The sequence below is a fragment of the Pavona decussata genome, unplaced genomic scaffold (genome assembly GCF_977016875.1).
Source record: "Pavona decussata unplaced genomic scaffold, jaPavDecu1.1 SCAFFOLD_300, whole genome shotgun sequence".
In the NCBI taxonomy this organism is placed as follows: Eukaryota; Metazoa; Cnidaria; class Anthozoa; order Scleractinia; family Agariciidae; genus Pavona; species Pavona decussata.
This window is the reverse complement of record NW_028145697.1, coordinates 2,394,228-2,420,707: the sequence shown is the minus strand read 5'-3', so window position 1 is coordinate 2,420,707 and position 26,480 is coordinate 2,394,228. Positions and strand designations below refer to the sequence as shown.

Below are 26,480 nucleotides of genomic sequence, written 5' to 3'. Positions count from 1 at the left end.
GCAAGGGAACATGGGAAAGAGGATAATTCACATTTATTTCGTAAACATTAGGTAAACTTCATCCTCAATTTAAATATCTTTACTAACAAATGGTGCGAAATATTTGCTCACGTTGCATTTTTCAGTTCTTTGAAAGAAGACAGATAAGAGGACGGTAGGCAAACGTTTCACCCGAGACTTCAAGCAGGAACAAGAAAGAGAAAAGGGAATTTTAAGCGCGCAAGAGGAATATACAGAGCGCGCAAAATTTAAAATTTCCTGTTGCCTTCCTTCCGTCGCCCGCCATGCCAGCGTTTGTGCCCAATCGACGCAAGAGACATGTTTTTCCTCGGAACAACATCCTCTTTACAGGAGAAACTAGAGTCTTTTTACTTCACTTGCGAAGAGCTTGCTCTATGTACAATTTCCATCGATCAAAACATCTATGAATAGCCAATGGGCTGTTACGGATCGTTGAAACGTGACCTCGCCTGTGAAGAATAAGATATGGCTACAATGAGAGAATGAACACGCGGTGACTAGCTTTTTGACAGACAACTTTCGAAGCAAACAGGTGAACGTTAAATATGTGGATCACGTCTGTATTATACCAGTTTGTGACATTATATCACATTACGTCAAGCTTACTGACTCGAACAGGCGAGCCCCAGCCAACCCCTCCCCCCCCCCCTCCCAACAATCTAACAAAAGGATGAAAATCATCAAAGTAACAACCAGCCATCAAAATTATGCAGTCGCTAAGGCTAGTTACACATGGATAAGTTTTCATTTGACAAGATCTCTATTCCGGTTCTCCCCTTGCAAGGTTTCTCCAACATACACAAGAGGAATTGGTCAGTTATTTCAAGTTTCAATCCATTTCCATCTTAGCCATCCGCAGACAAAAATGATTGATACTAGTTTCTGTGCTCTAGAAGGGTTACTGTTTACAAACCCGAAAAATTATTTCAACGTTCCATCGACGCAAGTACGTTTTTTCACTATTCAAATTGACGCTAAAAATAGGCGAAACTGCCCCTTTAAATAGAGTAAAAAAAATACCACACTTGGATGTACTGATATATACAACTTTTTTCAAATCAACCGTGAAGAAAACTAGTTGTTAAAAAGCCATTTGGCTTTACCGACGTTTTTTTCTGAATTGGGAATTGAATGGTCGTGTCTGCGAGTTTTTATAATTACTGCGGTTTGGTTATTAACTGTCAGTAGGAACCCGACCTCAAATGGAAGACGAAAATAAAGTAAGAGTAAGATTATGTTAAACGCACCAGTTTTTTAAGTTTATCCTTGTAGCTGTCAGACGATGAGGCCCCGTAACTGCTTCCCTTTAACCCAAGGCCGGCATTTTGGCTCCGCATCTTTGCCTGACAAAAGAAAAACAAAACGTGTGAGAACTTCGCACAGAGGTAAAGTTTCCTTAACCCTTTACCCTGTAATATCAAAGAACAAATTCTCCTATCTTGTCCCCATACTTTTCTTATTAAAGTACTGGGGAGAAGTTATTAAAATATCAAGAAAATTCATCTTGGGTCATTCATCCTTAATTCTCATGACCTCAGGGGTTGATAAGCATTGATATTACAAGGAGAAATTTGATGCTGATCACTGTTAGGGTTCACATCAAGCGACTAAGAGTATGCAGAGTTGCAATTGTGATCCACTGTACATGTAACATTACCCCAGCAATTTTTCGAGCACACAGTAACGTAACAAGAAAAAATACTTAAATAACACTTATAAACCTACCTCAATTGGATTAACAATCCCTTGACCAGCCTTCCCCAGACCACTCCCCTCGGTCCAGCCCATGGCCTAATGTTACAAACAGAAACAATGAATACCAGAAACCAAAATGTCCTACAGCACGTGATTATGACTATTTTCTCGTAAATATCCTACTAAGCGTATTCAACCCAGCAACTTCCAGTCGTGTTTTTTCACCAGTTATACCCTTTAAGGACTGAGTGACGAAAGATTCAGTTAAGGTTGTGGCGAACGGACATTTCTTCCCCATAACCAGAAATATGCGAAGGGTTCTTTTCTTCTCTGCTTTTGAACGAACAACAGATTAAAAAGTGCGTAGGAGTAAAACAGTAAAAATCAAACCAACAGCATGCATGCAACACGGTTATCACTCTAGAGCAGTATCGCTCGCTCTCGTTGTGTTTTACTACCCTCTGCGGTTGTTTTGCAAAACGCGCGCCACTTTCTCAACCTGTGGGAACCAAAATCAAAACCGTCCCTTCATCAAGCGCGTTGCTCCGTGCTTAGGCGCTGTTTACGTCTGTACGCGTGCTGAAAAAAGAATGCTGTTTCATGACAGACTCGAAACAATAGAAAACTCCCAAAGCACAAACTCAGCCAAAACGCTAAAAATCTTCAATATTAATTTACTCAAGTTTGGGCTTATAGAAGATAATGTCACAGTTTTTCAATGACCATGAAATTTAGAATCCGGGTAGTTAGTTAATCAATTGTGGCCCTGAAAAAATTTGAAGGAAAAAAAACTACGAATTTTTAAAATGCTTTTTTTGTGAGAAGGACTCTTAAACGCTGACAAACGTCAACAAATAGCTAAAACTATAATTTCTATATATTTGTATTGCTCGAAATCGCGCGCATCTACAAGACCCTAAATCTTTTTGTTGACTTGCAAGGACCCACCTGTCATAAAGATCCCCAAAATGAAGGAATAAATCACATAGTTTATTAGATATAATCGTGTAAAGTTTGCTTATCATTTTTACGTAAATTATGACCTAAATTTGGAAAGCGCTGAATTTCTCGAATTGGGTCTTTGCGATTTTGGTGAAACTGTTCAGCGCAAGGCACCAATGCGCACTATGTGTAGCCGAGAGATTTTCACGAAAAAAAGCCGGAAACAGCAGAATTTCCACTCAGACCTCAAAGAGGCGTGGCACTATAACCACGTGACATTTACTCCGATCGCCAAATTTTTTTTGCTATATTGTAGAGTGATCTATATGATATCCATTCTATGTGTTAGACTTACGATAAAAGTAAAGGTGGGGATACCAGAGAGCTCCAAGGTAGGATGGTACCGCCAAAAAATAACTGGGTCGAGTCACCTTAACACATTCGAGTCTTCGCTATTTTAAAAGACAAGACTCTAAAACTTGGTTGTTTTACTAATTTTAAGATGTTATTTCTAGCGGTCTCAAGGCAACAAAATTTAAAATTACTGTGATAAAGGTCTATCATTGCATGCATTCCCCTGGATGTCGCAGGCACCCAGTCGAGGTAGACACAAGGATGTTCCAAGCACCAAATCGAGGCAGACAAATACCTTCAACATTTGATTCCCGATATTCTCTCCGCCAATTCGCTCCACTGGAGCCTGTTCGAAAGTCCTGTTAAAAATTAAAAGAAAAAAGAAAAGGAAAGACTTTTATATACTGGCAAATTTGGAAAATGGACCACAAGCACTCTGAGACACTTACAGCTTATTCAGAAAAAACTTTTCATGTCGTTGTATAGGCAGCATGCGTACAAACATTTCCGCCGTTGGGGTTTTATGCTTTTTTGCTTTTTCACCGTGTTTGCTACGGCAGCTATTGTGTACTGCACTGTAGGCAGCATGACAAATATTAATTACTAGAATCTGGAACAGCGGACGATAAAAATCAAACTGGTTGACAAATTTTAAGTCTAAGACCAAAAACATTAAACCACAACACCAATGACTCCAGCCTCCAAGTGACAAGTACACCCTGATTGCTAACTGGTGGGAACACAGGAACTTGATTACAGAAATGCAACATAATTTTTCAGTAGATAATGTACCAAGAATACTTCTGAGCGACTTTCCTGCATCTGTGGAAACCAACAGACATCACGCTATGCGCCGAATGGGGAGGGGGTTCCCCTTTGACAAGACCTCAAAGGCTATGGCTTTTAAGCTGTTACGGTCTGAAACGGGATGTGTAACGGAGACTATATTGCATTGTACACATTGTTAATGGCTTTTTTCCAAAAGTTTTCCTTACATTGCTGGTCCGCCTCTTCGTTTTGATGGGAGTTTGATCTTCTGAGTTTCTGGCTGGCCATACTTTTCCCTTCTTTCCCTTGCTCTGTCACGGTACTTACTCTGTCAAAACACGACCAACGATCAAGATAACAGACTTTCAAAGATGATTGTGTGACAATAAACCTCTTGGTGTCATATCTGGTCACGCAATGACAGAGCGCTAAAATTGGGATGAAGTTGAATGACCTCTAAGGTGTCATTTCTTTAGTTAGCAGCATTCTTATTTAACCGTTTTACTGGTGGATACAAACCTTGCAAATCACGTAAGTTGGTGCAAGTCAAATGGAATCAAGAACGCCAAAGCTGCATTTCCGCTAACGATCTCATTTTCCCCTGGATAATCTACATGATGAAACTCAACTTTTTCTGTCTCTCTTTACACACAAACCAATCAGCAAGCAAAAGATTTATGCCTTATTTGAGTTTAAGTTTAAGTTTGTTGTTGGTTCTCGTTCTTGCTCCGAGAGGTTTTTCTTCGGGTACTCCGGTTTTCCCCTCTCCTCAAAAACCAACACTTCTAAATTCCAATTCAATCTGGATAGTGCTCTGCGCTAAATACATTGAAACTTGAATAAAGCCATTTATTTTTATTTCTATTTAATTTCACGTGTGGTGAACCTCTGTAATACAGCGTTGCCTGTCATCGAGGTGTAATAAACAACAAACAAAAACTGTAAGATGAGTTGTCAAAATTTATGTCCACTTCCAACAATTTTTCCAGTTTCGTAAGTTGCTATATGGAATGGAAGTCATCTAAAAGCTGTCAAAGATGGCAGTTGACAACGCCATATGGCATGCAGCACTGAAAACCCCGAATTTATAAAACAACAAACAAACTCACACACCTCTCGTTCTTGCCTTTCATAAGCCTCAAGCTGTTCATCGCTCATTGCCATCTTTTTATGGATCTCCAAGTTTTGCTGAAAGGCAGAATGAAATATACTTAGCAAATCACATCACAAAAATAGTTTTTGTTCCTTGGAACAAAGCACCGGGGACTCCCACTTCTGACACAAGACCTCAAAAAGTTCTGCTGTCAAGTGTTTCTGGTTTCCATATGATCGCGGATCGCAGATCGCAATAAGGTCGGCGATCGTCTGCGATCATATGGAAACTACTTCTGCGATCGTCTGCGATCCTGCGATCGCGATCGCAGACGATCGCAGAAGATAGAACCATATTCTATCTAAAGGCTGGTTTCCATATGATCGCAGACGATCGCAGACCTTATTGCGATCTGCGATCCGCGATCATATGGAAACCAGCCTTTAGTGTAAAGATATTCAAGAGTACACTGTTCTCACCTTGTGCAAGTCGGATAATTTTTGATGTCTTTCCAGAGCCTCCCTGTTTGGAAACTGTCGTTTACACAGCAAGCACGCCATGATACTCAGGTCAGTGAATTTATCATTAACATCATCCTCAGGATCAGAGTCATCTTCTCCATATTCAGCAACTATACCGCCCCTAGCTGGTTCTGAAACAAAAACAAATTTTCACTAAATTAGCTTCTTATACACTTCACTCCCTGATTCTAAGCCTTCCCTTGGTGTTACTATTTCAAAACCGCGTAACCAGTCGACCTCATCGCCTGATGAAGACTAGCAGTAAGCAGTCGAAACATCACGATTTACATCCCAAAGTGACTACATCGTGAGACAAACAATAATACACTTATTGTTATTTCAAAACATTTAGTATGAAATATCGCAGTGCTTTACTGTTTCTCCCACAATGTTCCATCCAACAAAATAGATTTTACTTCAGTCCCCTCAACTCCAATTGCCATCATAAAAGATTGTTGGTAAAAAACAAAACAAAACAAAACAAAACAACACAAAAAATAAATAAATAAATAAATAAATAAAATAACAGCAGACGCCCTGCTACCCAGCTATTGTGGAAGTTGTTATATTTGATACAACCATGCAATTTTATCAAACTTTCTGCAGCCTAGGTATTTTTGTAATACATTTCGTTATTCTTGTACTGCTTTAGATTAGCATTTCATAGATAACTGCATCATACCTTATTTCAACAGACATTTGCTTTTAGATATACCCCGGTATTTGTCCAACATATTGTAATTTATCACTTTGTGTGAGGTAAATTTTATGCCAAGTCAAATTTGTGTCTTGTCATTTTTTTTTCCAGTCGAGTGAAAACACTGGAGAAGCTGTACAACTTGTCATACCTCCGAGGGTTTAAAGTGCCTCTAACCCTTATTTTTTTTATTTATTATTATTATTATTTTTTTGCATTACAAAAAACTATGAACAACTTGGAGACAATTAAAACAACAATTAAGAAAATTTATAAAATCCTCACGCGGCTATGGACGATTTAAAGTTGCTATGTTCTCGTTCACAACCGCACAGTCAGAGATCTGGGTCCAAACCAATTGATGACGTCAGCCAGGGAAACGAGTTATTTCTTTGTTGCTGGTGATATTCCCCCTAAAAACTCGACTGTTCTCCTGTTTACCTAAGGACGGTGTCTACTTTTGTTACTGCCCATACGTTCTGTACATCTAGAGATACTCGGATTTGCTATGGGTGGTGCCTACTAACACAGGGATTTTTCACGCGGTTTAAAAAAAATGTGGAGAAAGCAGAACTTAGGAAGTGCTCTTGGTATCCAAAAAGAAAATTTAGGGTAACCATGCATTTTCCAGAGATAATAAAGCTTCAATTTGGAAGAAAACGTCATAGATTGCTTTGGATGTCACTGTTTTTTTTTTTAAATAATTGTTGCCTAATTATTTCTAAAAAAATGTGTGGTTACCCCCAATTTTCTTTTTGGATTTCAATAGCCCTTCCTAAGATCTGCTTTCTCTGCATAGTCATAAACCAAACAAAAACACTTCTTTGTTAGAAGGCACTGCCCTTAATACTAGTAAGAAATATCATCAACTGTTACCTGGTTTGGTGGTTTCTTTGTTCATAGTCAAAGCTGCAAGTGGACTGGATGCTGCTACGCTATCAGTTACTTCTGACACCATTCCAGCGGCAATACTCTTGGCTATGTTAAGTGCTGATGATGGCTTAGGAGGAATACCAAACGGCTGCAAATAAACCACAAATATGCTGCAACTGAAAAGTGTTTACACCTAGACAGTACCATAAAGTTCCAGAATAATAACCCCCAAAAGTAGCAATACAAATATGATCATTGCCAGCTACATAAAAAAAAAAATAGGTCGCGTTCGATTGATCGTATTCCGGAATAAGAATAAGCAGAACAGCTGTTAAATTTCTCCTTTTAGGTAAATATGGGAAGAAATACACTTCGTTGATACACAATAATTTGAGAGCCATTTCTGTGTTTCAGTAACTAAAAAAACCTCTTATGAGGGAATTCCCATTCCGGAATAGGGTCAATCAAACGCACCCTTAGATATTATTGTATATTACACTTTTTACAGTACATTCTTGTGTTTTTTCTTCTCATGTACATTTTTTTCCCTTTTTTGACCTATTTTTATCTGATGAAAATTTATGAATTATGCTGCATGTTTTCGCCACCTTAAAAGCAAGGACTCCTGAAGGTAACGTAAATTAAAAGGCTGCTAAATCCAAGATTAACAAGGGTTGTCACTTGGGAACTTTATGGCACTTTCAAATCAACAAAGGTTGTATAATAGTACCGCGATGATCGCCACTTTCCCTCCTGATCATATAATCTTCACAAACTCAGTAACAATCCATGAGGAGAAAACGAAGGAAATCACTACCGTGAAGGAGGTTTGAAAAAGTGATCTTAATTATCATAAAATTTGGAGAATTTTTTCCTTTGAATTTCTTCAAGAATTACTGATGGATTGAGAAGAAAGGAGAGTGTTTTATCCGATTTCCAAACATGTCGAAGTTGGTTACAAAAAAACTTGACTGCACCTTGTTTTTTCAACTCATTTCTCTGTGTTTGAAAATCGGATGAACATGTTACTTACCACTTTGAAGATATCTGCCTCCACAGGCTTAAGTTCTTCACTTTTTGAGGTAGCTGCAGCAGTTCCTTTCTTGGAATCGTCCATCTGAGTTTTAGCAGCATTCACAGACTTTGCCCATCTTTCCATATCCTTTGCAATCTACAAAATACCGTAACAAAAATCAACTTGAGAATGGTAGTATGAGGTGTGTCCCAAATGACTATTAACTCTGCTCATGCAAAGCTGTCATTTACCAAGCAATCAACAGCAAACTAAATTATATTTTGCAAATCAATAAACCTTTATCAGTTAATTCAAAATTTTGATGTAATGAAACATCATTGAGACTGTTGGAAAGAGCTCCTTAAAAAGTAAAATGGTCAAGTTTGAGAGTCCTCTTACCGGCAGTATCAATAGTTTTTTTGTTGCCTGGCCAACATCAAAATTTTAAATAGACCATTTCCGAGTCGCTTTGAACCTCATTGTGAAAGCGAGGCTAAGTGCAAAGTTTTTGGTATGAAAATTAGTTTCCATTCATATGCCCGGGGGGGGAGGGGGGGGGAATATGATAGTGTCTGGTCAACTTCAGTTCAAAAACCCCTGGGGTCCAGCGCATGACCGGAGTGCATGGCAAGCCGTTGCGGCACATACACAGTTGCTGTAAACGTCAGGATGAAGAAGTAGCTTCTTAAAAAAAAAAAAAACCAATTCAAGACTAGAGTGCAAAATTTGATACCCTATTTATTTACCAAAATGGCGGCAAAATGCCCATTAACCCATATAAGGGAGTACCCCCCCTCCCCCACCCCAGGTCATATGCTAACAAAACTAATTTTCACATGAAAAAAATTGCACTTAGCCTTGCTTTCATAGTGAGGTTCACAGCAACTCGGAAATGGCCTATTGCTGTGTAAAGGAACACAGGTATTGACACACATGTACCTTTTTAGCTTGCAGTGACTTTGCCTTCTTCTGTTTTTCTGCGGTCAAAATGTACCATCATTAGATTCTTATTACTTACTGCACAAATGTTTCCCAAAAATTTCAAGACAATCTGAATTTGAAATATCAAGACAACTTCACCAACTTCACTGAGTGAATTCCCTCCTACATTTCCACTGAACCTGAACTTCCAAGCACAAAAACTAACCACTATCTTTTAATCTAGACTTCCATTATTTTGTAGTTTTCCAGTAAAAAAAATTAACATGATATTAAATTAATGAGGAAAGCTTCATTGTGTGCAATTGTAAACCCCCAAAAACTTTGTCAAGGGAAGACTCATTTATGAGTGTGGTAAGCAGTGGAGTAATCCTTTGTACAGGCACCTGTTCAAAAGAAACAAATGAACAAACCATACCTTTAGCTGTTGCTTCAGTGTTTGGGGCATTTTCAGTGGATGTTGAACCAGATAATGCAGATGAAGCCACACTCCTTAAACAGGATAAAGAAAAGACATGGCTTGATATAAAAGAAAAATACATTCATATGCCTTACTATGATGCAAAACAACTACAGAAAAAATGACAAGAAGCTAAAAGACAAGTAAGGCAGGATTAACGGAAGTATGATAATCAAGAACTGATAAGCATTCATTCAACCTCAATTAAGGAAATGTTAGATATGATTTTACTGAACTGGCTACATTAGGTGCAAATACAAAATTCAGCATGTTAGGTTGAATATTAATTGTCCAAGTATGCGTTCTTCCAGGACAATTCCAAGTTTTCTTCTTCCAGTTTAGAAATTATATCACTTTTAGAAAAGTGACTAACTATTTTCACAAGAAACAAAATTTGGCAATACAGAACAAAACTCAATTTTGATTAAACCTTATTCCAGTCATTCCAATATCAGAAATAGATTTGTAATATTATTATCTACAGCAGACTCGTGGAAGCTATGGTCTTAGCTTCCACAAGTCTGCTGTAGCTCAGTGGTAGAGCACCCAAACTAGTAATTGGAAGGTCACAGGTTAAGGTTAGATTCCTGTTGCGAAAACTCAGATTTCTTTTTTTCTGAGTATGTTTGTGTTACTGATTGAATAATACATCATTCTCACGGATTACCAAATTTCCTAAATGACTAATCCACCCTTGAACCAACAAATTCCCTTTAATAAGAACCCTCTTATTGTCATAATTGAAACTGAAGTAGAAACAGCACACAAGATTACAGACCTACTAATGACGTCTTGACAAATGGCCCTAAACTGCAGGTGTTCTCAACCGCCTTACAACAAAAGACTCTTAACATTTAAATTCTCAATTCTCCCCACCGATTTCCATTATCTGCTGCTTGAAGATTTTGGGTAGTCTCGTCATCTGTGTGTTTGACGGTTGAGAAGTTGTAAGGAGAAATTGTATTTGATCAGACACCCTTAACTTACCCATCAGCTGCTACTGGAATGTACTGCTGTGTCTCGGCGTTCCAGTAAAGAAACTGACCAGTGGTGCTGTTATAGTAATACTGTGAACGAAAAACATTAAAAGACTACTCTTCAAAAACTTCTAAAAACGTTTTGGCCCAAAAATGATTTCCAAATGGCTTTCTCTTGATTAGCAATAGTTTCTAGTACAAACTGGTCCAGCTTGTTTTATTAAGCTATAGGATTTTTGCTATTAAACTTTCAAAATCAACTGCAGAAGTTCTATCTTTCAAGCTTTTGACACGAAATAATTTTGCACGTAAAACAGTTATTGCTTTTCAGCCCAAAATGTTTTGCAGACCTTTACAAAACCAAAAACTGGTGAAAAGAGGCAATTTATATTACCTGAGTATTTGCATCATAGTACAGTCCAGTACTGGAATCATAGTAATAACCAGTTGAAGGATCATAAACATAGTTTGCAAATGACTGTGGTGCTGTGTACATCTGCTGTTGCTGTTGCTGTGATGTTGTGTTCATGGGAGCTTGTGCAGGCTGATTTTGTGCAGTAGCAGCTAATGATGAAGAAAACAAAAAGGAAGACCAAATAACAATATTTAGAAGAGATCTGACACAAGCAGAATAGACTTCCATCATCTTGGTAGAACACTGGCTCTCTGGATTCCCTTGGATATTGTAAACAGCAATAACTATTTACTATTGGCTGTGTCAATCTTCTGCTATCTCAATTTTTAGTTGCTCTTCACATTGAGTTTTGACGATATATATAGTGAGCATCTACTTAATAAGTACAATCAAAAGTAAGTAAAGCTCAGAGAAGATGAATAAACTGAGCACCACAAGATATGTTGTTGGTCTCTCTCTTTTTTTTTTTTTAACCACAATCACAGAGCATAGTAAAGTAAGACCAAAGCAGATTACAGCACATTCGTTTCAACCCACTCTTAACAGTGATAATCAAACCAATGTTTACTGTTTTTAAATCATGGTACCTTGGGCTTGCACAGCTGCAGTTTCTGCTCCTAGTGTCAATGAAAACAAAGTAATAAACCACGTCAACTGAATGTTTAATATTACAACTTTTACAAATACCTTGAAGTCTATAAGGCAATATACATGTTATTATACAAAATAAACTTATTATCACAATAAATCTATGAAGTCACGTTTTTGCTTTATGCATACCTGTAGTAGCCTGAGCTGTGACTTGCTGTTGATACTAAAAAAACAAAAAGGAAAGAATGAAATTCTAAAATGCACCATTAAAATTTAACATGTAACACAATCTCATGTTTCCGCTCATTTTGGTAAGGACTTGCATGTAAAATGCTATGTCGTATAATGGACGCAGAGCAATACATGAGAGCCCCTAGTGACCAAATTTTCTCCCACAAATATGTGGATATTCATGGGCCCATCAAATCATCTCCTTGGTTAAGCATAGCAGGTTATACTAACAGCAATGATGGATCAGAGAGTCAACTCTGCATTGTATGTTAAAGGGTTAAAGTGAACCCACGAATTTCCCACTGAGCATTAGCCCTGGTAAGGAAATGAAAGACCACATGAGCTAGCAGCACAACATGCACTGTAACCTTCCCATTCACACTCCTGCAGTTACCACCAAAATCAGCCACGACTTGCTCCTGTTTGGCCTCATAGCTAAGTTACTAGGGCAACAGTTGATGAAATAATCCAGAGAATGCAGGATCAATCCTCACTAAGTTTAAAGATTTTCTACTAACAGTATACATGCAGTCTCTTACCTGCTGCTGCTGATAGGAAGCAGTACTGGTCGCATCATAAGTCTGCTGTTGTGTGGCATAACTCTCTGCTGTCACAGTTCCCATGGTACCCGCCGCCTGTGCTTGAGCCATGGCATTGGCTGCGGCACTGGATGGCTGCTGAGCCTGGGATGTGGAGGGCGTCTGTGACCAGTGAGCTTGTTCAATGGCTGCTGCTGCAGCTGTAGCACTAAAAATGAACCAGTTCAAATTTTAAACAGAGTCAATTCCCTCAATCTACAGAGAAATCCTGCTGGCTTGTCACCAACATAAGGCTGCATAACAGTAACTGCATTATTGACAAAAGGACTTGGATGAGTCCTGAATGCTCTGTCTTTCTACACATTTATTGTTGGTGTTTTAGAATACTTTCTTGCAGCACAAAAAATTCAGCTTTCTTTGAAAACAAAATCATACACACACACACATAGATAAGAATTTATACAGTTTCTAATGCAGACAGTAGCTGTTGTAAAATGGATTTTTAAGTAGTTACTAAATAGACAAATTACCTGTTTTGTTTTGGTGGATTGTCATGCTTGGCGTAAGAGGCAGTAACAATTCTGCCATCAATGGTAAAGTATGGATGCATGTTGGTGATGATCTCTAACAACTGACTTGCTTCCTGTGTGAATAAGAATGTTTGTAATCACTGCCTTTGCTTTATAACTCACAGAAGACCAAGAATCAAGAGCAGCCAAAGGTCAAGACACATGGTGCAACATTGCACACATTGTCGCACATGACTGTACATGTTTACTAACATTCCACTATGTGCAGACCTGCTATCAGGGTTCTTTGTTTCCAAAGAGAAGAAGAAGGGAAAATAGAACACCTAAAATAAAAATATCTATTTAACAAGGCGTCAAACCCCCACCCTCAAGAAGTACAATATTATGGGGCTCATGAAGGGCTTTGCTGTAGGGGGGGGGGGGGGGGTTGGGGAGTTAAGAAACATTGAGAGGTGTAGGTGTGGGGCAAGCCAAGTCGGTTAAAAAGCACCTATGGCTTTCTTGTTGAAAGCATACAGACACCATGCCAGAGGTGCATGTAACATGGAGGTATGCTTCTGTCACAAAGGTGGAGTTTAATTAGAATTGTGGTCCCTTGAGCACAAAGTAAATTACATTGAATCATGTATTTTATTTTAATCATTTTGCTACAAGAGGCAAATGAAACCATTACAACGCTTCCAGAAAGCCAATGAGTGATAAGGGGTGATAAGTTTTTCTTTTTAAGTATGAGTTCCCGATCAACATTCACTGTACAGGTTGGGAGAGTAGTGGAAATTATCACAAAAATTAATTATTTCTCCAATTAACTACTTCTATAGGGAGACCAGTAAGGGGAATTTATAAGTTGATGATGGGGCTGAAAGAGTCTGATGTAATCAGAACTGTTGTGTAGTGCTGTCTACTTTTTATGCAATACTTTGAAGCTGTATGCACCTTGGAACCATTGGAGTAATGCAAGCAAAATAAATTCACATCAATCATTACCTCAACTGAGCCAAGCTCAACAAAACAAAATCCTCTGGAAGTACTGGTAAGTTTATCCCTTATTAGACGAACATCGTAGATTGGTAGAGCTGTTATTTCCACAAGGGCCTTTCGAATCTAAGATAAATCAATGCAAGTTACATCTTATACAGGGTGTATCAGCTTTAAACTGGGTTAGTAACGGTTTACTCCAATTTTTATTGCATTTTCACACTGGCATTAAATCATCACCTAACCATGACAGTAAAGGGATGGGGGCAAAAACTTTCTAAGTGAATTTTGGGTCAATTTTTTTGCTCAAAAGTGAATTTTTACATGCGGTTTTGAATGCAAATGAAAAATACTGCAGCCCTAGGTTTTTTTTTTGCTGATTTGCACTTTGGTTTGAGAAGTAAACTTTACAAAAATATTCCCTTCTCCGTGGCATTATCGCTTGTAAAACTTTTATAATGTTGACAATGCTAAGTATGAGGAGAATATTATTAAAAAGCAACAATTACCAATGAACTAGTGATTCCAATTATTGTTGTCATTTGTGCAGAGATGTGAGATGTATTTGTTACAGTCATGTACTTTCATAAACTGGAGATGATGTAACAAGCTTGGTGATATGCTTGGGGTGTTGGTATTGCTACTTTTTGTCTTATTGTTATGCCTTTTTAGCAAAATAAAAATTATTGCAAAGAATACATTTGAGCACTTTATAATCACAGAGAGGTGAGGGGAAGGGGGGGGGGGGGAATTGTTCACCCCCGTCCCCATGACCTTGACCTTACAGATCAAGTAATGGGGCCAATAGGTGGCTGCCCCTAATCTTCGCATTGTATTTTCTGCCCAGGTTTTCCTACCCTATCTTCTTTTGATTTGAAATTGTAAATATTGCTATATTTCACATGTATACTACAAGGGCTGAAAAAGGCATTTATCTCAGGCTGAGCCTCGCTACATAGCCCACCATTGCAAATAGTCTCATGCTACCCACAACCTCACACAATGTTGTTTACACCTGTTTGCAGTACATCTCTGTCACTCTTTCTCCATTGCTTCAGGACATGCTGCCACATCACTAGAATTAACATTTTTTTTTAAAGCTTCTTACCGATTCATCATTAGTTATGGTATCCAGTCCTTTCAGAATCAACACTAAAACAGAAAAACATTGTTCACTCTTACTACAACTCTACCTCAAGGATTTGCAAAACCCACAGGACAGTACACTTTTTTGTACATGTAATGTTAAGTACATGTTACTGTGGTCTTCCCTCAGTTGAGTGGTTTGAATAACAGGTTGGTTACTACTTCATGTATGACCCAGCTGGAAGAGTTTGAATATTTGCATACTCCTTCTCTCCTCCAAAAATTAAAACTCCTAGATGTACCCTGCTTGGAATAATATACAGTTTAAAATTCTAGTTTTATTAATTTAAGATACATGTAGCTTGAACAAACCTTTACATGGATTACTATTCAAAACCTCTTTGTCCTCTACAACATCTAGAAAAAGAAAAATTGGAAATTAAAACTGAATATTATCCGATTTAGTTTATTTGTTGAATCTAAGTATACAGTCACAATCTATTCTAAAAGCAAAGAAGTACCATACGTGGGACTTGACACCTCAAAGTTTAGACCCAGTCTGACTTAAATTTAAAGGAGCTATGCCACATTTTTCAGCATTACTTTTAAAAAGGGTAAAAGACATAGTTTTACATACACAGTATATTGGAATCAAAGCATTTTGTGTATAAGAAAAGGCAACTCAGTTTTAATTTCAGCACAGTTTTGACCAAAATGTAACACTCCCCATGGCCTAACCACTAAATAATTATAACCTCAGATTGAAGTTTGAACTTTATACAAGAATTTATTGACTACATGAGGCAGCAGTTGACTCTATGTACATTGAGTGGGCTGGTGCACAATCAATAAGTACTTCACAAAATTAATTTGTATCAGTCAAAGAGGATCATGAGAAATATTTTTAACTAAACAAAAAGGTTTCCTTTAAAAGAAACATTTTCCACTGTCTATTTCATACGATTTCTATGTTTCCATTACTTGGATATTTAACAAAAAATTATTATTCCAAGAGCGCGCGTTGGATATGAGATGATAGATAGCCGACGAGGTGCGTAGTGCCGAGTTGGCTATAACCATCTCATATCCAACAAGCGCGAGTGGAATTGTTTTATTAAAAACAATCAAGAAATATGGCTAGATCTTGCTGATTTCACTTTGCAAGAACAACCAGAAGACAATTTAATGGCCGCTATTTCTCGGGCATGATATAATGGCTCATATACCATGGCCTCTCAAATCAAATGCCTGGAATTGCATTACACAATGATCCAGTTTTTAATAAAACCTGATAGCCTGTTAGTTGGGACCTAATAAGGAAACATTTGTTGATGCTCGCTAGAATAGTAAGCACACAAAGACATTGTCTTATGCATACTAGTTACAAAATACCACTGCTATTGTAATCCCGGGATACCTAAACACTCCCTCTAAACTGACCTGAGACTTCCTTTGGTGAACCACATTTAAAGCAAGTTAGACGTCTTTTTGAAGAAAAGTTTTGGCCTCCACACTGTAAATGGAACGAGTAAAAACAACAAAATTATTAATTAACCCTTTAATTAAATTGCAGTTACCTGTAGCTGCAATTAAATGAAATAGTTTACTCACAGAATGATATTTTTGCAGAATTGTGGCAAATTACTTTTCATCAGCACAAATAAAATCTTATTTCATAACCATTAAGAAATAAGAAAAAATGCTTCAATCAATGTTTTCAAAGAGTTATCATCATTTGGTTACTAGAGACTGCCATAAGGTGGACAAACACAAGCATAATACGAAGGATGATGATCATCATCATCATCAAAACTAAATACAAGAACTTCATGCTAACTACAGTGTATGCAAGTCACTGGAAATAACAATCAATGATGAACATTTCTCACAATTTCTATTTTAAATCTTCAGCTCTCACCTTACTACAAATCCAGTCCTTCTCAACTACATTTGTAGAAGTTTTGGGCCGACTGTAATCAATGCAGACTGTGTGTCCACGCACATAATAACGGCCCTAAAATAAAAATAATAATAATAATAATAATTTGTAACAATGATTCACACACACATTTACCAAGGCTCAATGCATTGAGAATATTATTTTGAATCATTGTTATAACATAAACTAAGCACATGAAAGATTAAGAATTTAGTAAGGATTATAACTTGTATCCTGTAGGTAGGTAGGTAACAGTAACTAAAAATTACTGCCAAACAAAAAAAATCCATGATTTACAGTGCACCTTAGCATTACCATGTTTCCCCAAACAAGCACTCTGGGGCTTATTTTCAACTTTTGCCCTTTCAAACACCAATTAACTACCTTAAATTCTGGGAAAATAACTGTCCATAACAGTAAACATGGAGCAAATTACACCTTTTTTTTTACATCATCCAACATTTTTCACTTCTTTTCATCAGTTGGTAAGGGCTTAGTGTTTACAAATAGTTCAGGAACCTGTTGCATAAAGAATCTTACGATAATGGGAGTCTCCTATGGTCATTTTCTGCATAGATATTCTTGCACTAATTTATGACCCCATTCCTACCTCCCCATCACTTTTAACCTGGAGTACTCCCCCTGGAGAACCTATAGTGCTTATAAGTAGTGCTCATGAAAATCCTTCAAAATGCAGGGAACATCTACAGATTACTTTGACTTATCTTAAGATGCAACTGGGCCTTGGTCTCTTGACACCAAAGGGCCACTAATTCAAGGGAGGTAGATGGGCAGTTGAACAAGGAGAAAGGTACTTAACATACATACTGTATGTAGCATTAGAATTAGTAGCATGTAGCATACAGTATACATAATGTATGTTTTTGTGTTCAACGTAGAAAGAATGCACTCCTAATTCAGATTGGTGTAGACATTGCATGGGACAATGGATCGATCAATGAATGGATCTTGGGACATGTATCTGGCATCTACGCACATTTTGCAGGGGTGGATGACATCATCACCAACTTGGCAAAGAGCCTGGGATTGAGATCATCAAAAGCACTCCCTGATCTTTGATTTATACTAGTTAATACAACATAATTCATAGATTGCTTTTCAGGATCAATATTAATCAGTAGATGAGCCTACAGTCAATTCTCTCATAGCAACCACTTCTCATAAGTGACCACCTCCCACAAGCAACCACTTCGTAAACGACCGTTTTGTTTCTCAGTTAATTACTGTTTCAAGAGCTCTCTCGTAAGCGACCGCCACTCAAATTTCTTAAGGTTACCCTAAGAGGTGTCTCGCGTTTAAGCGATGTAGCGGTCCAGTTTAAACTGTAGATACCTAAACCCCTATATAAAATTAAAGCTTATAGAGCTGGCTATCAAACTATACCAAGAATTTTGAAATAAAATGAATTGTCGAATTTTTCACGACCTCTAAATGCGAGCGTCTGAATTACCTTTTTAAAGCCACAAGTCAAAGCAAATTTTGTTTTTTGCTAATTTCATTTGCTCCTCAGTTTCCGGACCCAAAGCGCTAAATAAACATGTCTGCGTTGTGCCATATTCAATCGCAATGAAAAGTTATAGAGCATTTTCGAAATAAGATGAAAAAAATGTGGAGTGATCGTACAAAAATCGCTCTTGGAGAAAAAATATTTCGAAAGAAAAAATTCGCAGACACATTTTTGTTGTTTATATGTTAAACTAGCTACTGTCCAAATTTGAAGGCAAACGAACAAATTCCTTTTGAGTTTTAGCTCTTTGAAGTGGCTCCTCCAAGTGAATAAATTGATTCGAGAAAACAGCGCTAAAAATTCAGCAAATTCATTTTATTTCAAAATTCTTGGTTTAGTTTGATAGCCAGCTCTATAAGCTTTAATTTGATATAAGGGTTCAGGTATCTACAGTTTAAACCGGAAGCGCTACATCGCTTGGACGCGAGATACCTCTGAAGACACCTCTGAAGGTATAGGGTAACCTTAAGGGACCCCAATCACTTTTTAGGCCAGAAATTACACACATTCTTTTATTTTCTGTTTCCACTAGGCGACCGCCCAACATTATCACTTCTGATCATTAGTAAAATAAATCATTACTCAGAAGTGACAAAAGTTCAATTTTTAATGACACTAACACGGACTGCTGACAGATAATAACAGTTTACAGACAGAGAAGATGGCTATAATAAGATCTGTAGGTAAACAGGAATTGTTACAGTGATCTGTTCCAAAATGTTGTACTGTACAAAGTTTCATCAGAAGAAGGAATAGATGTGAAAAAAATCAAATAAATTTGTTTCTATTTGCCTAATTTTAACTAAGTTAATATTTTTATGTAATTAACTGATCAATCCAGTATTAGGCTTTTTTGTTCGTGTTTCATAAGCGACCACTTTGTCATGCCCCAAGGGTGGTCGCTTACGAGAGAGTTGACTGCATTTACTTTATTACAGTACCGCTCAAAAGTAAGTTACCACCCTCTCGCGAGACGCGATTCTCGTCTCGCGATACGAGATTCTCGTCTCGCGATACGAGATTCTCGTCTCGAGAGACGAGAATCTTGTATCGCGAGAGGGTGAAAAAACTGTAAGTACATTTACTTAGGCTTGACTTTTCTCGCGAGAGTTTCGCGAGAATATCAAGTTGAGTGTCGGTGTTGTTGATACGGCAGGACGCCCTTGTCACGCAGCAAGCTGAATTATGGAGTTCGGTCGCAAGCTTATCGATCGTGAACCAGGTTACAAACATAATCGAGCTTGCTTTGTTAAGCGACTTACCGACTGATCGAGGACTTAATGTGTTTGTATATACACTGTACTTTGTGATTTAGACCTCTACAGAGCGATTCAACGATGTAAGCGAACGACGGCTGCAAAGATAACCGAACTGATCAATCTGTCATTGCGCATTTATTCGGAGGTGGCACGTCGGGTTATCGGAGCTAATAAATTTGCAGAACCTAATAAAGCGTCTTCGTGTAGAAGAGATTGTAAATGCTGTGTATGTTTTTATATCTTTTATTCTCTCAGGGATTTAGAAAAAAAAACCCACAAACACATACACTTTATAGAGCTGGTGATGACTAGTTAGACTGTTGCGGCCTCTGTTGCACGTGCGCTAGAGATTATTTGCGTATTACATAGGCGTGAAACAAATATACGAAAACTTACATGTGATTTGCATTTAAAAAACCTATCTGTTACTTTTCAATAATGGGTTGTGGCCAAGGGTTGTGGCTAAAATGTAAGTGTCAATCGAGCGACGACTTTGCGGTTTTTGAAGGTTGAGATGTAAGCGCGGCGCGGTAACCTTTGACATCTTGGCGTTGTCGATATGCAAATTCGGTGCACGATAAACTGAAATCAATTCTGAACTAGAACTACGCATTTTACGCTAGCTCTTCCACAACGTTTCTGTTTTCGATTTTCTTTATACACAACTTTGTTTTTTCTTGGCAGAAAAAGCCTTTGCAACCGCAAAGAAGTTCGATTCAATAGCGGTTTGCAAAGCACGATACATGTACATGTATGCAAATTCGAACCGCAGTGAAATTGAAAAACATTGTAAGTGTCAGGGTTATTATTTCAAAAAACTGTTTAATAGATACAGGCACAGAACTTGACTTTAATAAGGCTGGGATTTATTATGTAGGAATCGTGTGTGCGGGAAAGTTTCAATTGCAAATTGATATGTCGGCGAGCTCGCTAAAACGAAACCTTCGAAGTGACGGAAGAAATAAATCATCTCTTACACTGTGCGCGAATCGAAACCTTTGAACTGAATGAAGACAAAATTGTTTCGAATCACATAAGCTCTGATAATGCGAACTTACTTGTTGACGGACGGAATCAACCACCGTTGGCACAGGCCGTTTTAAAAACGGCATACAGTGTAAATAAAAGCAACACAAGACAAGTGCGCGAGAAATTCAGTCATTAGTTCTTCTTGCGAGAAACTTGGTAATATTCCAAAATTTCCGCTTCAGTGATTCTCGCGAGACGAGACTCTCGTCTCTCGATACGAGATTCTTGTCTCGCGATACGAGATTCTCGTCTCGCGAGAAACGAGACGAGACTGGTAACTTACTTTTGAGCGGTACTGTATAATACCATTTAGAGGAATTATGAACAGCAGTCTCTAAAGCCTGAAAGAACACTTTTATCATTGGTTTGTTATTCTTGTAAATGTGTTGTAATTCCTCATAAAGACGCGATGACATTTATTTATAAACCATAATTAATTAATTCATTCATTCATTCATTAACAATGCACCACTTTTTTACCATTTTCAAATTGTGAAATCTTCAGTGAAGCATAAATTGAGCTGCTCACATGGCAGTCATGCAACTGGCTGACAGATGCATTTAAAGTGCCCCTGGGACGAAAATTTAATTATCCATCTTTTTGCATTTTCGTGTAGAATATGACCTTCTTACTCATGTTACCAAATTTCAATCCTTTACGGCGATTGGAATTCTTTTTTTTTTTAGCTTTTTATTCGAGATTTCACGGTCGCCATTACTTGGCCTTGTTTCGGAAGTTAAGGCTCAAATTACAGGAAGTGATGTCATTGGCTCAAAACGAAAAATTCCACATGGTTAATTTTCATATGGATTCTACTTCATAAACCATATTCTGCTGTTATTTAGTTTGCAACAGCAGAATACAGTTTATGTAGTAGAATCCATATAAAAATTAGCCATGTGGAATTTTTCGTGTTGAGCCAATGACGTCACTTCCTGTAATTTGAGCCTTAACTTCCGGAACAAGGCCAAATAATGGCGGCCGTGAAATCTCGAATAAAAAGCTAAAAAATTAAACTTCCAGTCGCCGTAAAGGATTGAAATTTGGTAACATGACTAAGAAGGTCATATTCTACACGAAAATGCAAAAAGATGGAAAATGAAATTTTCGTCCCAGGGGCACTTTAATGAAAATAACTGTGTTGGACAACATGGAGAATCAAATACGAAATGAAACCAACTCAGACAATTTTCTCAGCTAACATGCAACTCAACCAACATGCTAAATGAAAAGGACCTAGCCAAGAATTGGACCAAATCAGCTGAATTGTTTTCAAACACACTAACTTACATTACAATACATTGTTACTATTAATGATACATTATTGGTCCACAAACATGCTCCCTAGCTATTGGTTAAACTTGAAGGAAGAATACTTTTTAGTCAGCAGATGAATACTCCAAACCTACCCTATGATGCTCCTTCCAATCTTGTGCTTCAGAAACACTTTTGAATTCTAAAAACCCAAACCCTCTTGAGCCACCTAGTACATAAGTAACACCATACATTAATATGCATGAAAAACTGACAGTTTGACTTTGAATTAAATTAGACATCAGGCTGACCCAAATTAACAACAGGAAAGGATATATAGCAGTGATAGAACCACCTGTACAAAAGAAAATAAACTACAACGTAAAATTATAATAACATGAGAGCTGTACACTTTTATGGTACAATACAAAAATGGAACTTTAAGTCAGCTAGGTTGCTGGTTAACTAAAAACAGCTCAAAGACCTGGTCTTATGTGTGTTCTTAAAAGGTTTGCTTCAAATGCTGTGTTACTGTAAAGCCATGAGTAACATTTTCACTAAAGAAGGTTGTTGTTAAGGAGTAAAGACTCCAAATTTACCTGCTTTGTGCCGAACAATTCTAAGATCCAAAAAGTCAGTTCCATCTCTCTGCAGTGCTTCAATCATCTAAAAAAGATACAAGAAAACAAAACAAGTTTGTCAACAAAGATGAATGGTTAGGTTATGGTACATGAACTGCACAATATGCAAACTGTTAAGGATTATTCCAGAGTCTCAGGAATAAAAAACAGATCTCCTAATCTTGCATGCAGGTCAACAAATCTCCCAGAGAAAAGCAACTTCGCCATTCACCGGCCGTTGGAATGGCTACTGGCATCCATTCAAAAAAAATCTTCAGCCTTTCAAATGACTATGACATCCAATCACAAAAAATCGTCAGCCATTTGCAAATGGCTGATCTGTTCACAAACTACACTACCCTCATCCACTCTCAAACGGCTATGCTTGTCTGTTCTTAAACAGCTTATATCCATTCATAAGCAAACTTTCAAAGGAACATTCAGCTGTTTGTAGACTGAGATAATTGCTTATCCATTCATGGCTACACATGCAAAAGCACAGTACATTCACAACATGAAAGCACCGATCAATAGATTTCTTTTGAATGATCAGTTTTGGTTACACTAAAGGACTTCACCCACACACTTACAAATTAGGAACCATCAAGTAAATTACACCACAGAGGTACTATTCAATATGTTCCACTTGAATTTCCACACTTAAGGATTTTATTCACCCGTACAAAACTAAAACGTTTGAGCAACTTAGTACAGTGTCCCATGAAAATACTTAATTCAATAGCTTTCATTTGTTATGAATGGTCTCACTTTAGGATTTCAGCTTCATCCACCAAGTGAAAACACATATCATTAAATATGAGTAGACTACATACTGTAGGAACGAAGGGATAAAGTTAAACCAAAGTCCTAGAAAAGAGCAGTTTTAAAAAACCAAACCAATTACAAACACTCTAAGCAGTTTTTAATTTATTACTATACTATAATAATTATTATAATGATTGTAACTTTTTTCATTTGTTTAATATTAAAACTAATGTTATCTGATGTTTCAATGTTACTCCCATTATTATCAAGGCAAAGGGATGTCGAAAAGTCAGACATTAGTTTTAATTTTTCTACTGAAGTTTTTCAATAAACCACTAGTCATGCATTCTTTGTTATTGTTCTTGAAAAACCCCATTGGAGAGGTTCAATGAAGTACGTATGAATGCACAAACATAAACAATATAATAAATTAACCAATCAAAATGCCAAGCAAGTATTAAGGAAATGGCATCAAGTACAGGAAAATGTGTGTAACAAGACAGGATCAGTTTTGGTTTTACTTGGAATTGGTTGACAGTGGTACAAACTAAATTAACCAATCACAAAGCATAGTAAAGCAAAACCAAAACAAATGTGAAATTACTTTTGACACTTGATTGAAAACTGCTCATTACAAACCATAGTACAATATCAAAACAACTTACATCCTCTTCTTTGAAGTCCTTATCCAGTCCATGCAGTATGACGACAGATGTTGGCTCATCCTGGCGACTGTCCTGCCAACTCCTGTCATTACTGTCTCTATCACGTCGCTGGTACCGACTGCGGGAGTGCTCCCTATCTCCCCAGTCTCTGTCACGATCACTGCGATCATGCTGTTTATGAATAATGACGATCATTTAGGTGATTGAAAACAATGCAGGACTGCTCATGATGTGGCTAGATTCCTCTACAACTGGTGAAAGAGTTCTTCATGCACAAAACATTACTAACAGAGCCTTATGTTATGGACAAAATGAGAAATAAAGTTTACATTGATTTTGGATGTTGACATCAACCAAGGTTTTGATATATAATTAAAAAATGACATCAAACTCAAAGGAACAGATTTCCAAATACAACATACTAGATAATTTGCAAAAAAGGAGGTTATATTCTGTTCTATAAATTGTTTTATGCACAAATTGAATCAAATCTATCTTCCAATTGTAAGTTATGGAAAAACCATTTCTCTCTCACAGCAAAATCTTAAATCAGTTAAGAACCTATAAATACTGTCCATAATATTCCCTTAAGATTTAAAATACCATTTTTACAAGGCTAAAAAGGTTTAAAGAAAAAGAAACCAAACATTTTCCACTTATAGAGAAGATGACTTAATTAGTAAAAAATGTTAGGTTTCTTTTTCTTTTAACCTTTTTTAGCCTTCTAAAATAGTTTTTTAATTTAAATGCTGTTCTGATGTTTTGAGTCTTTGGATAAAATCTTCAGGTGTGACGTTTCAAAAGAAAGGAAAGCACTGGGCGGCATTTGGCTATGGTATTGTTTATTTTCGGCATTTTTGGTATTTGACTAACAATGGCATCAGCAAATTTAAAAAAATATATGTTTTTCCCTGTTTTGACTGAGTCTGAGAAATCTTGAGAGAGAAAGGGCTAGACAGTTATATCAAATTTGCCTCAGTAATATTTTTCAAACATATAGAAAGAAAATAATCTTAAAATATATGGAAACAACATGCAAAAAAGACAAGGAATATGTGTACAACTTCATCACTGTAGTAATCCTCAGGATCATTTCTCTGCCGACTCCATTCTCTACTATATCCTGTTCGCTCCTTGTTGTCGTAATCCCAGTCCCGATCTCTCTCATATCTGTCACGATCCCGATCTTTATCATAGTCTCTGTCACTTCTGTCACGTGATCTCCTGTAATCTCTTTCTCTATCGTATTCCTTTTGATCATAGTCACGATCATAACGATCTCTATACCGATCTTGACCGTCACGTTCATACCGATCACCATCCCGAGACCTCTGTCTGTCTCTATCTCGATCTCTACCATTTCTGTCTTTGTCATACTCATTATCACGAATCTTGCTAACATCTTTGCTGCGCTCTCTTTCTTTGTAATAATCTCTGTCACGACCAAATGGATCTGGTCCCTCCCTGCGCCTTGAATCAGGGCTTCTGCGCCTCTCATCTCTTGAGTCTGATCTGCCATCCCTAAATCGGCTCAGCTCACGGCCAATGTTGCGTTCAAGATCGCGGTCTCTCCCATCTTGATCTAGGTAACTGCTTCTGTAGTCTGAACTTCGTCGCAGATCACTGGTGGCGTCTGCAATCCTGCATCAGTATTTCAAACCAAGGATGGAAGGAATGAGTATCAATGGAAATAAACTTTTTATTGACCTTACTCACCTCAGGAATATCGAAATGGCCTTTGACATTTTGATCTTTTCATCACTCTAAAATGCACTGATGTCACATTCTACCAGAATGCTTACCGAAAATTCATCGCCAAAAGGTGGTGGTGTTATCCATACAAGCAAACCTTAACAATGACCTTGTGAAGAGTGGCTGTGGTCACCAAGGGGGATTCGTGGTCAGAGGTTGGATAAGGGTTATTCCTAACCCGCTTTGTAGAGCATAAACAATCTAATTTCTTTCTTAATATGATCACCGACTAACGCTATCCAGTCAATAACGAAGACTCTTCAATGGTTCATACTCAAGTACAATGTAATCGGAAGTGTATTTTGATAATACAATATAACTTTTACTGTGCACACAAGACACAAAAGTAACAACACTGAATTACGATAGACATGAAGTTCAGAACCTTTCAGCGGTGTCTTCCCGCCTTTCGTCCATTTTGTACGCCTCTGATCTAGGAAACAGACCACAGAAAATTGTGGCGATGGATTCCACGAAATTGACGTAGGAACGACCTACAAATCTTGTTCGAACCACAAACAGCTGTGTGACCTGCAATGTGAGGATAAACGTTCAGTAAAAGCGATCTAGCGAGTACAACCTAACCGAAAACATGAATCAGAGCGGCCATCAGAGCTTTACACGAGGACACGACGCGAATTCGACGAAAAAAGTTGTGAAACGTATGCAAGTCCGCGGACGATCCACCCTGTAGTTCAAATCTCAGCGTTCTCTTCCAAAACAAAATGTCGGTCCCTAAACCACCGTGACTGAAACGCCTGCAAATAAAGAGTTAGCTGACACATTTTCCTGCAATTTCGGTGTTACAGAATACAAACCTTTCGATTATTTGTTAAACTGTGGCACAATCTCAATGCAAAATAAGCCTTAATAATGATTTATCCACCGACTCGACACGAGGGTTGTTTTCTGCAGCTTATTACAAGAAGGAGTGGCTGCCAAG

The 26,480-nt window shown here is 37.6% G+C and overlaps 1 protein-coding gene across 2 annotated transcripts; it reads right to left on the bottom strand.

Moving 5' to 3' along the window:
• Positions 1–13: 13 nt before the first annotated feature.
• LOC146454597 (RNA-binding protein 5-like) lies at positions 14–26,473 on the bottom strand. Of its 2 annotated transcripts, none has more exons than XM_085095384.1 (28): positions 26,356–26,473; positions 25,923–26,068; positions 24,850–25,426; positions 23,786–23,956; positions 22,335–22,401; positions 21,891–21,964; positions 16,644–16,739; positions 16,166–16,238; positions 15,098–15,142; positions 14,748–14,791; positions 13,649–13,765; positions 12,662–12,774; positions 12,132–12,339; positions 11,551–11,584; positions 11,358–11,390; positions 10,750–10,919; positions 10,366–10,445; positions 9,337–9,410; positions 8,919–8,956; positions 7,998–8,135; positions 6,968–7,112; positions 5,353–5,525; positions 4,894–4,968; positions 4,008–4,108; positions 3,308–3,371; positions 1,747–1,812; positions 1,269–1,364; positions 14–470 (listed from the first exon to the last, which is right to left on the bottom strand). In XM_085095384.1, the coding sequence occupies exons 2-28, from the start codon at positions 25,952–25,954 to the stop codon at positions 444–446; spliced, it is 2,931 nt and encodes a 976-aa protein (XP_084951510.1). In that variant the 5' UTR covers positions 25,955–26,068; positions 26,356–26,473; the 3' UTR covers positions 14–443. The 2 variants fall into 2 exon arrangements, with proteins under 2 accessions (XP_084951510.1, XP_084951511.1); XM_085095385.1 differs by having other exon boundaries at positions 11,358–11,387.
• Between the last annotated feature and the right edge of the window lie 7 nt (positions 26,474–26,480).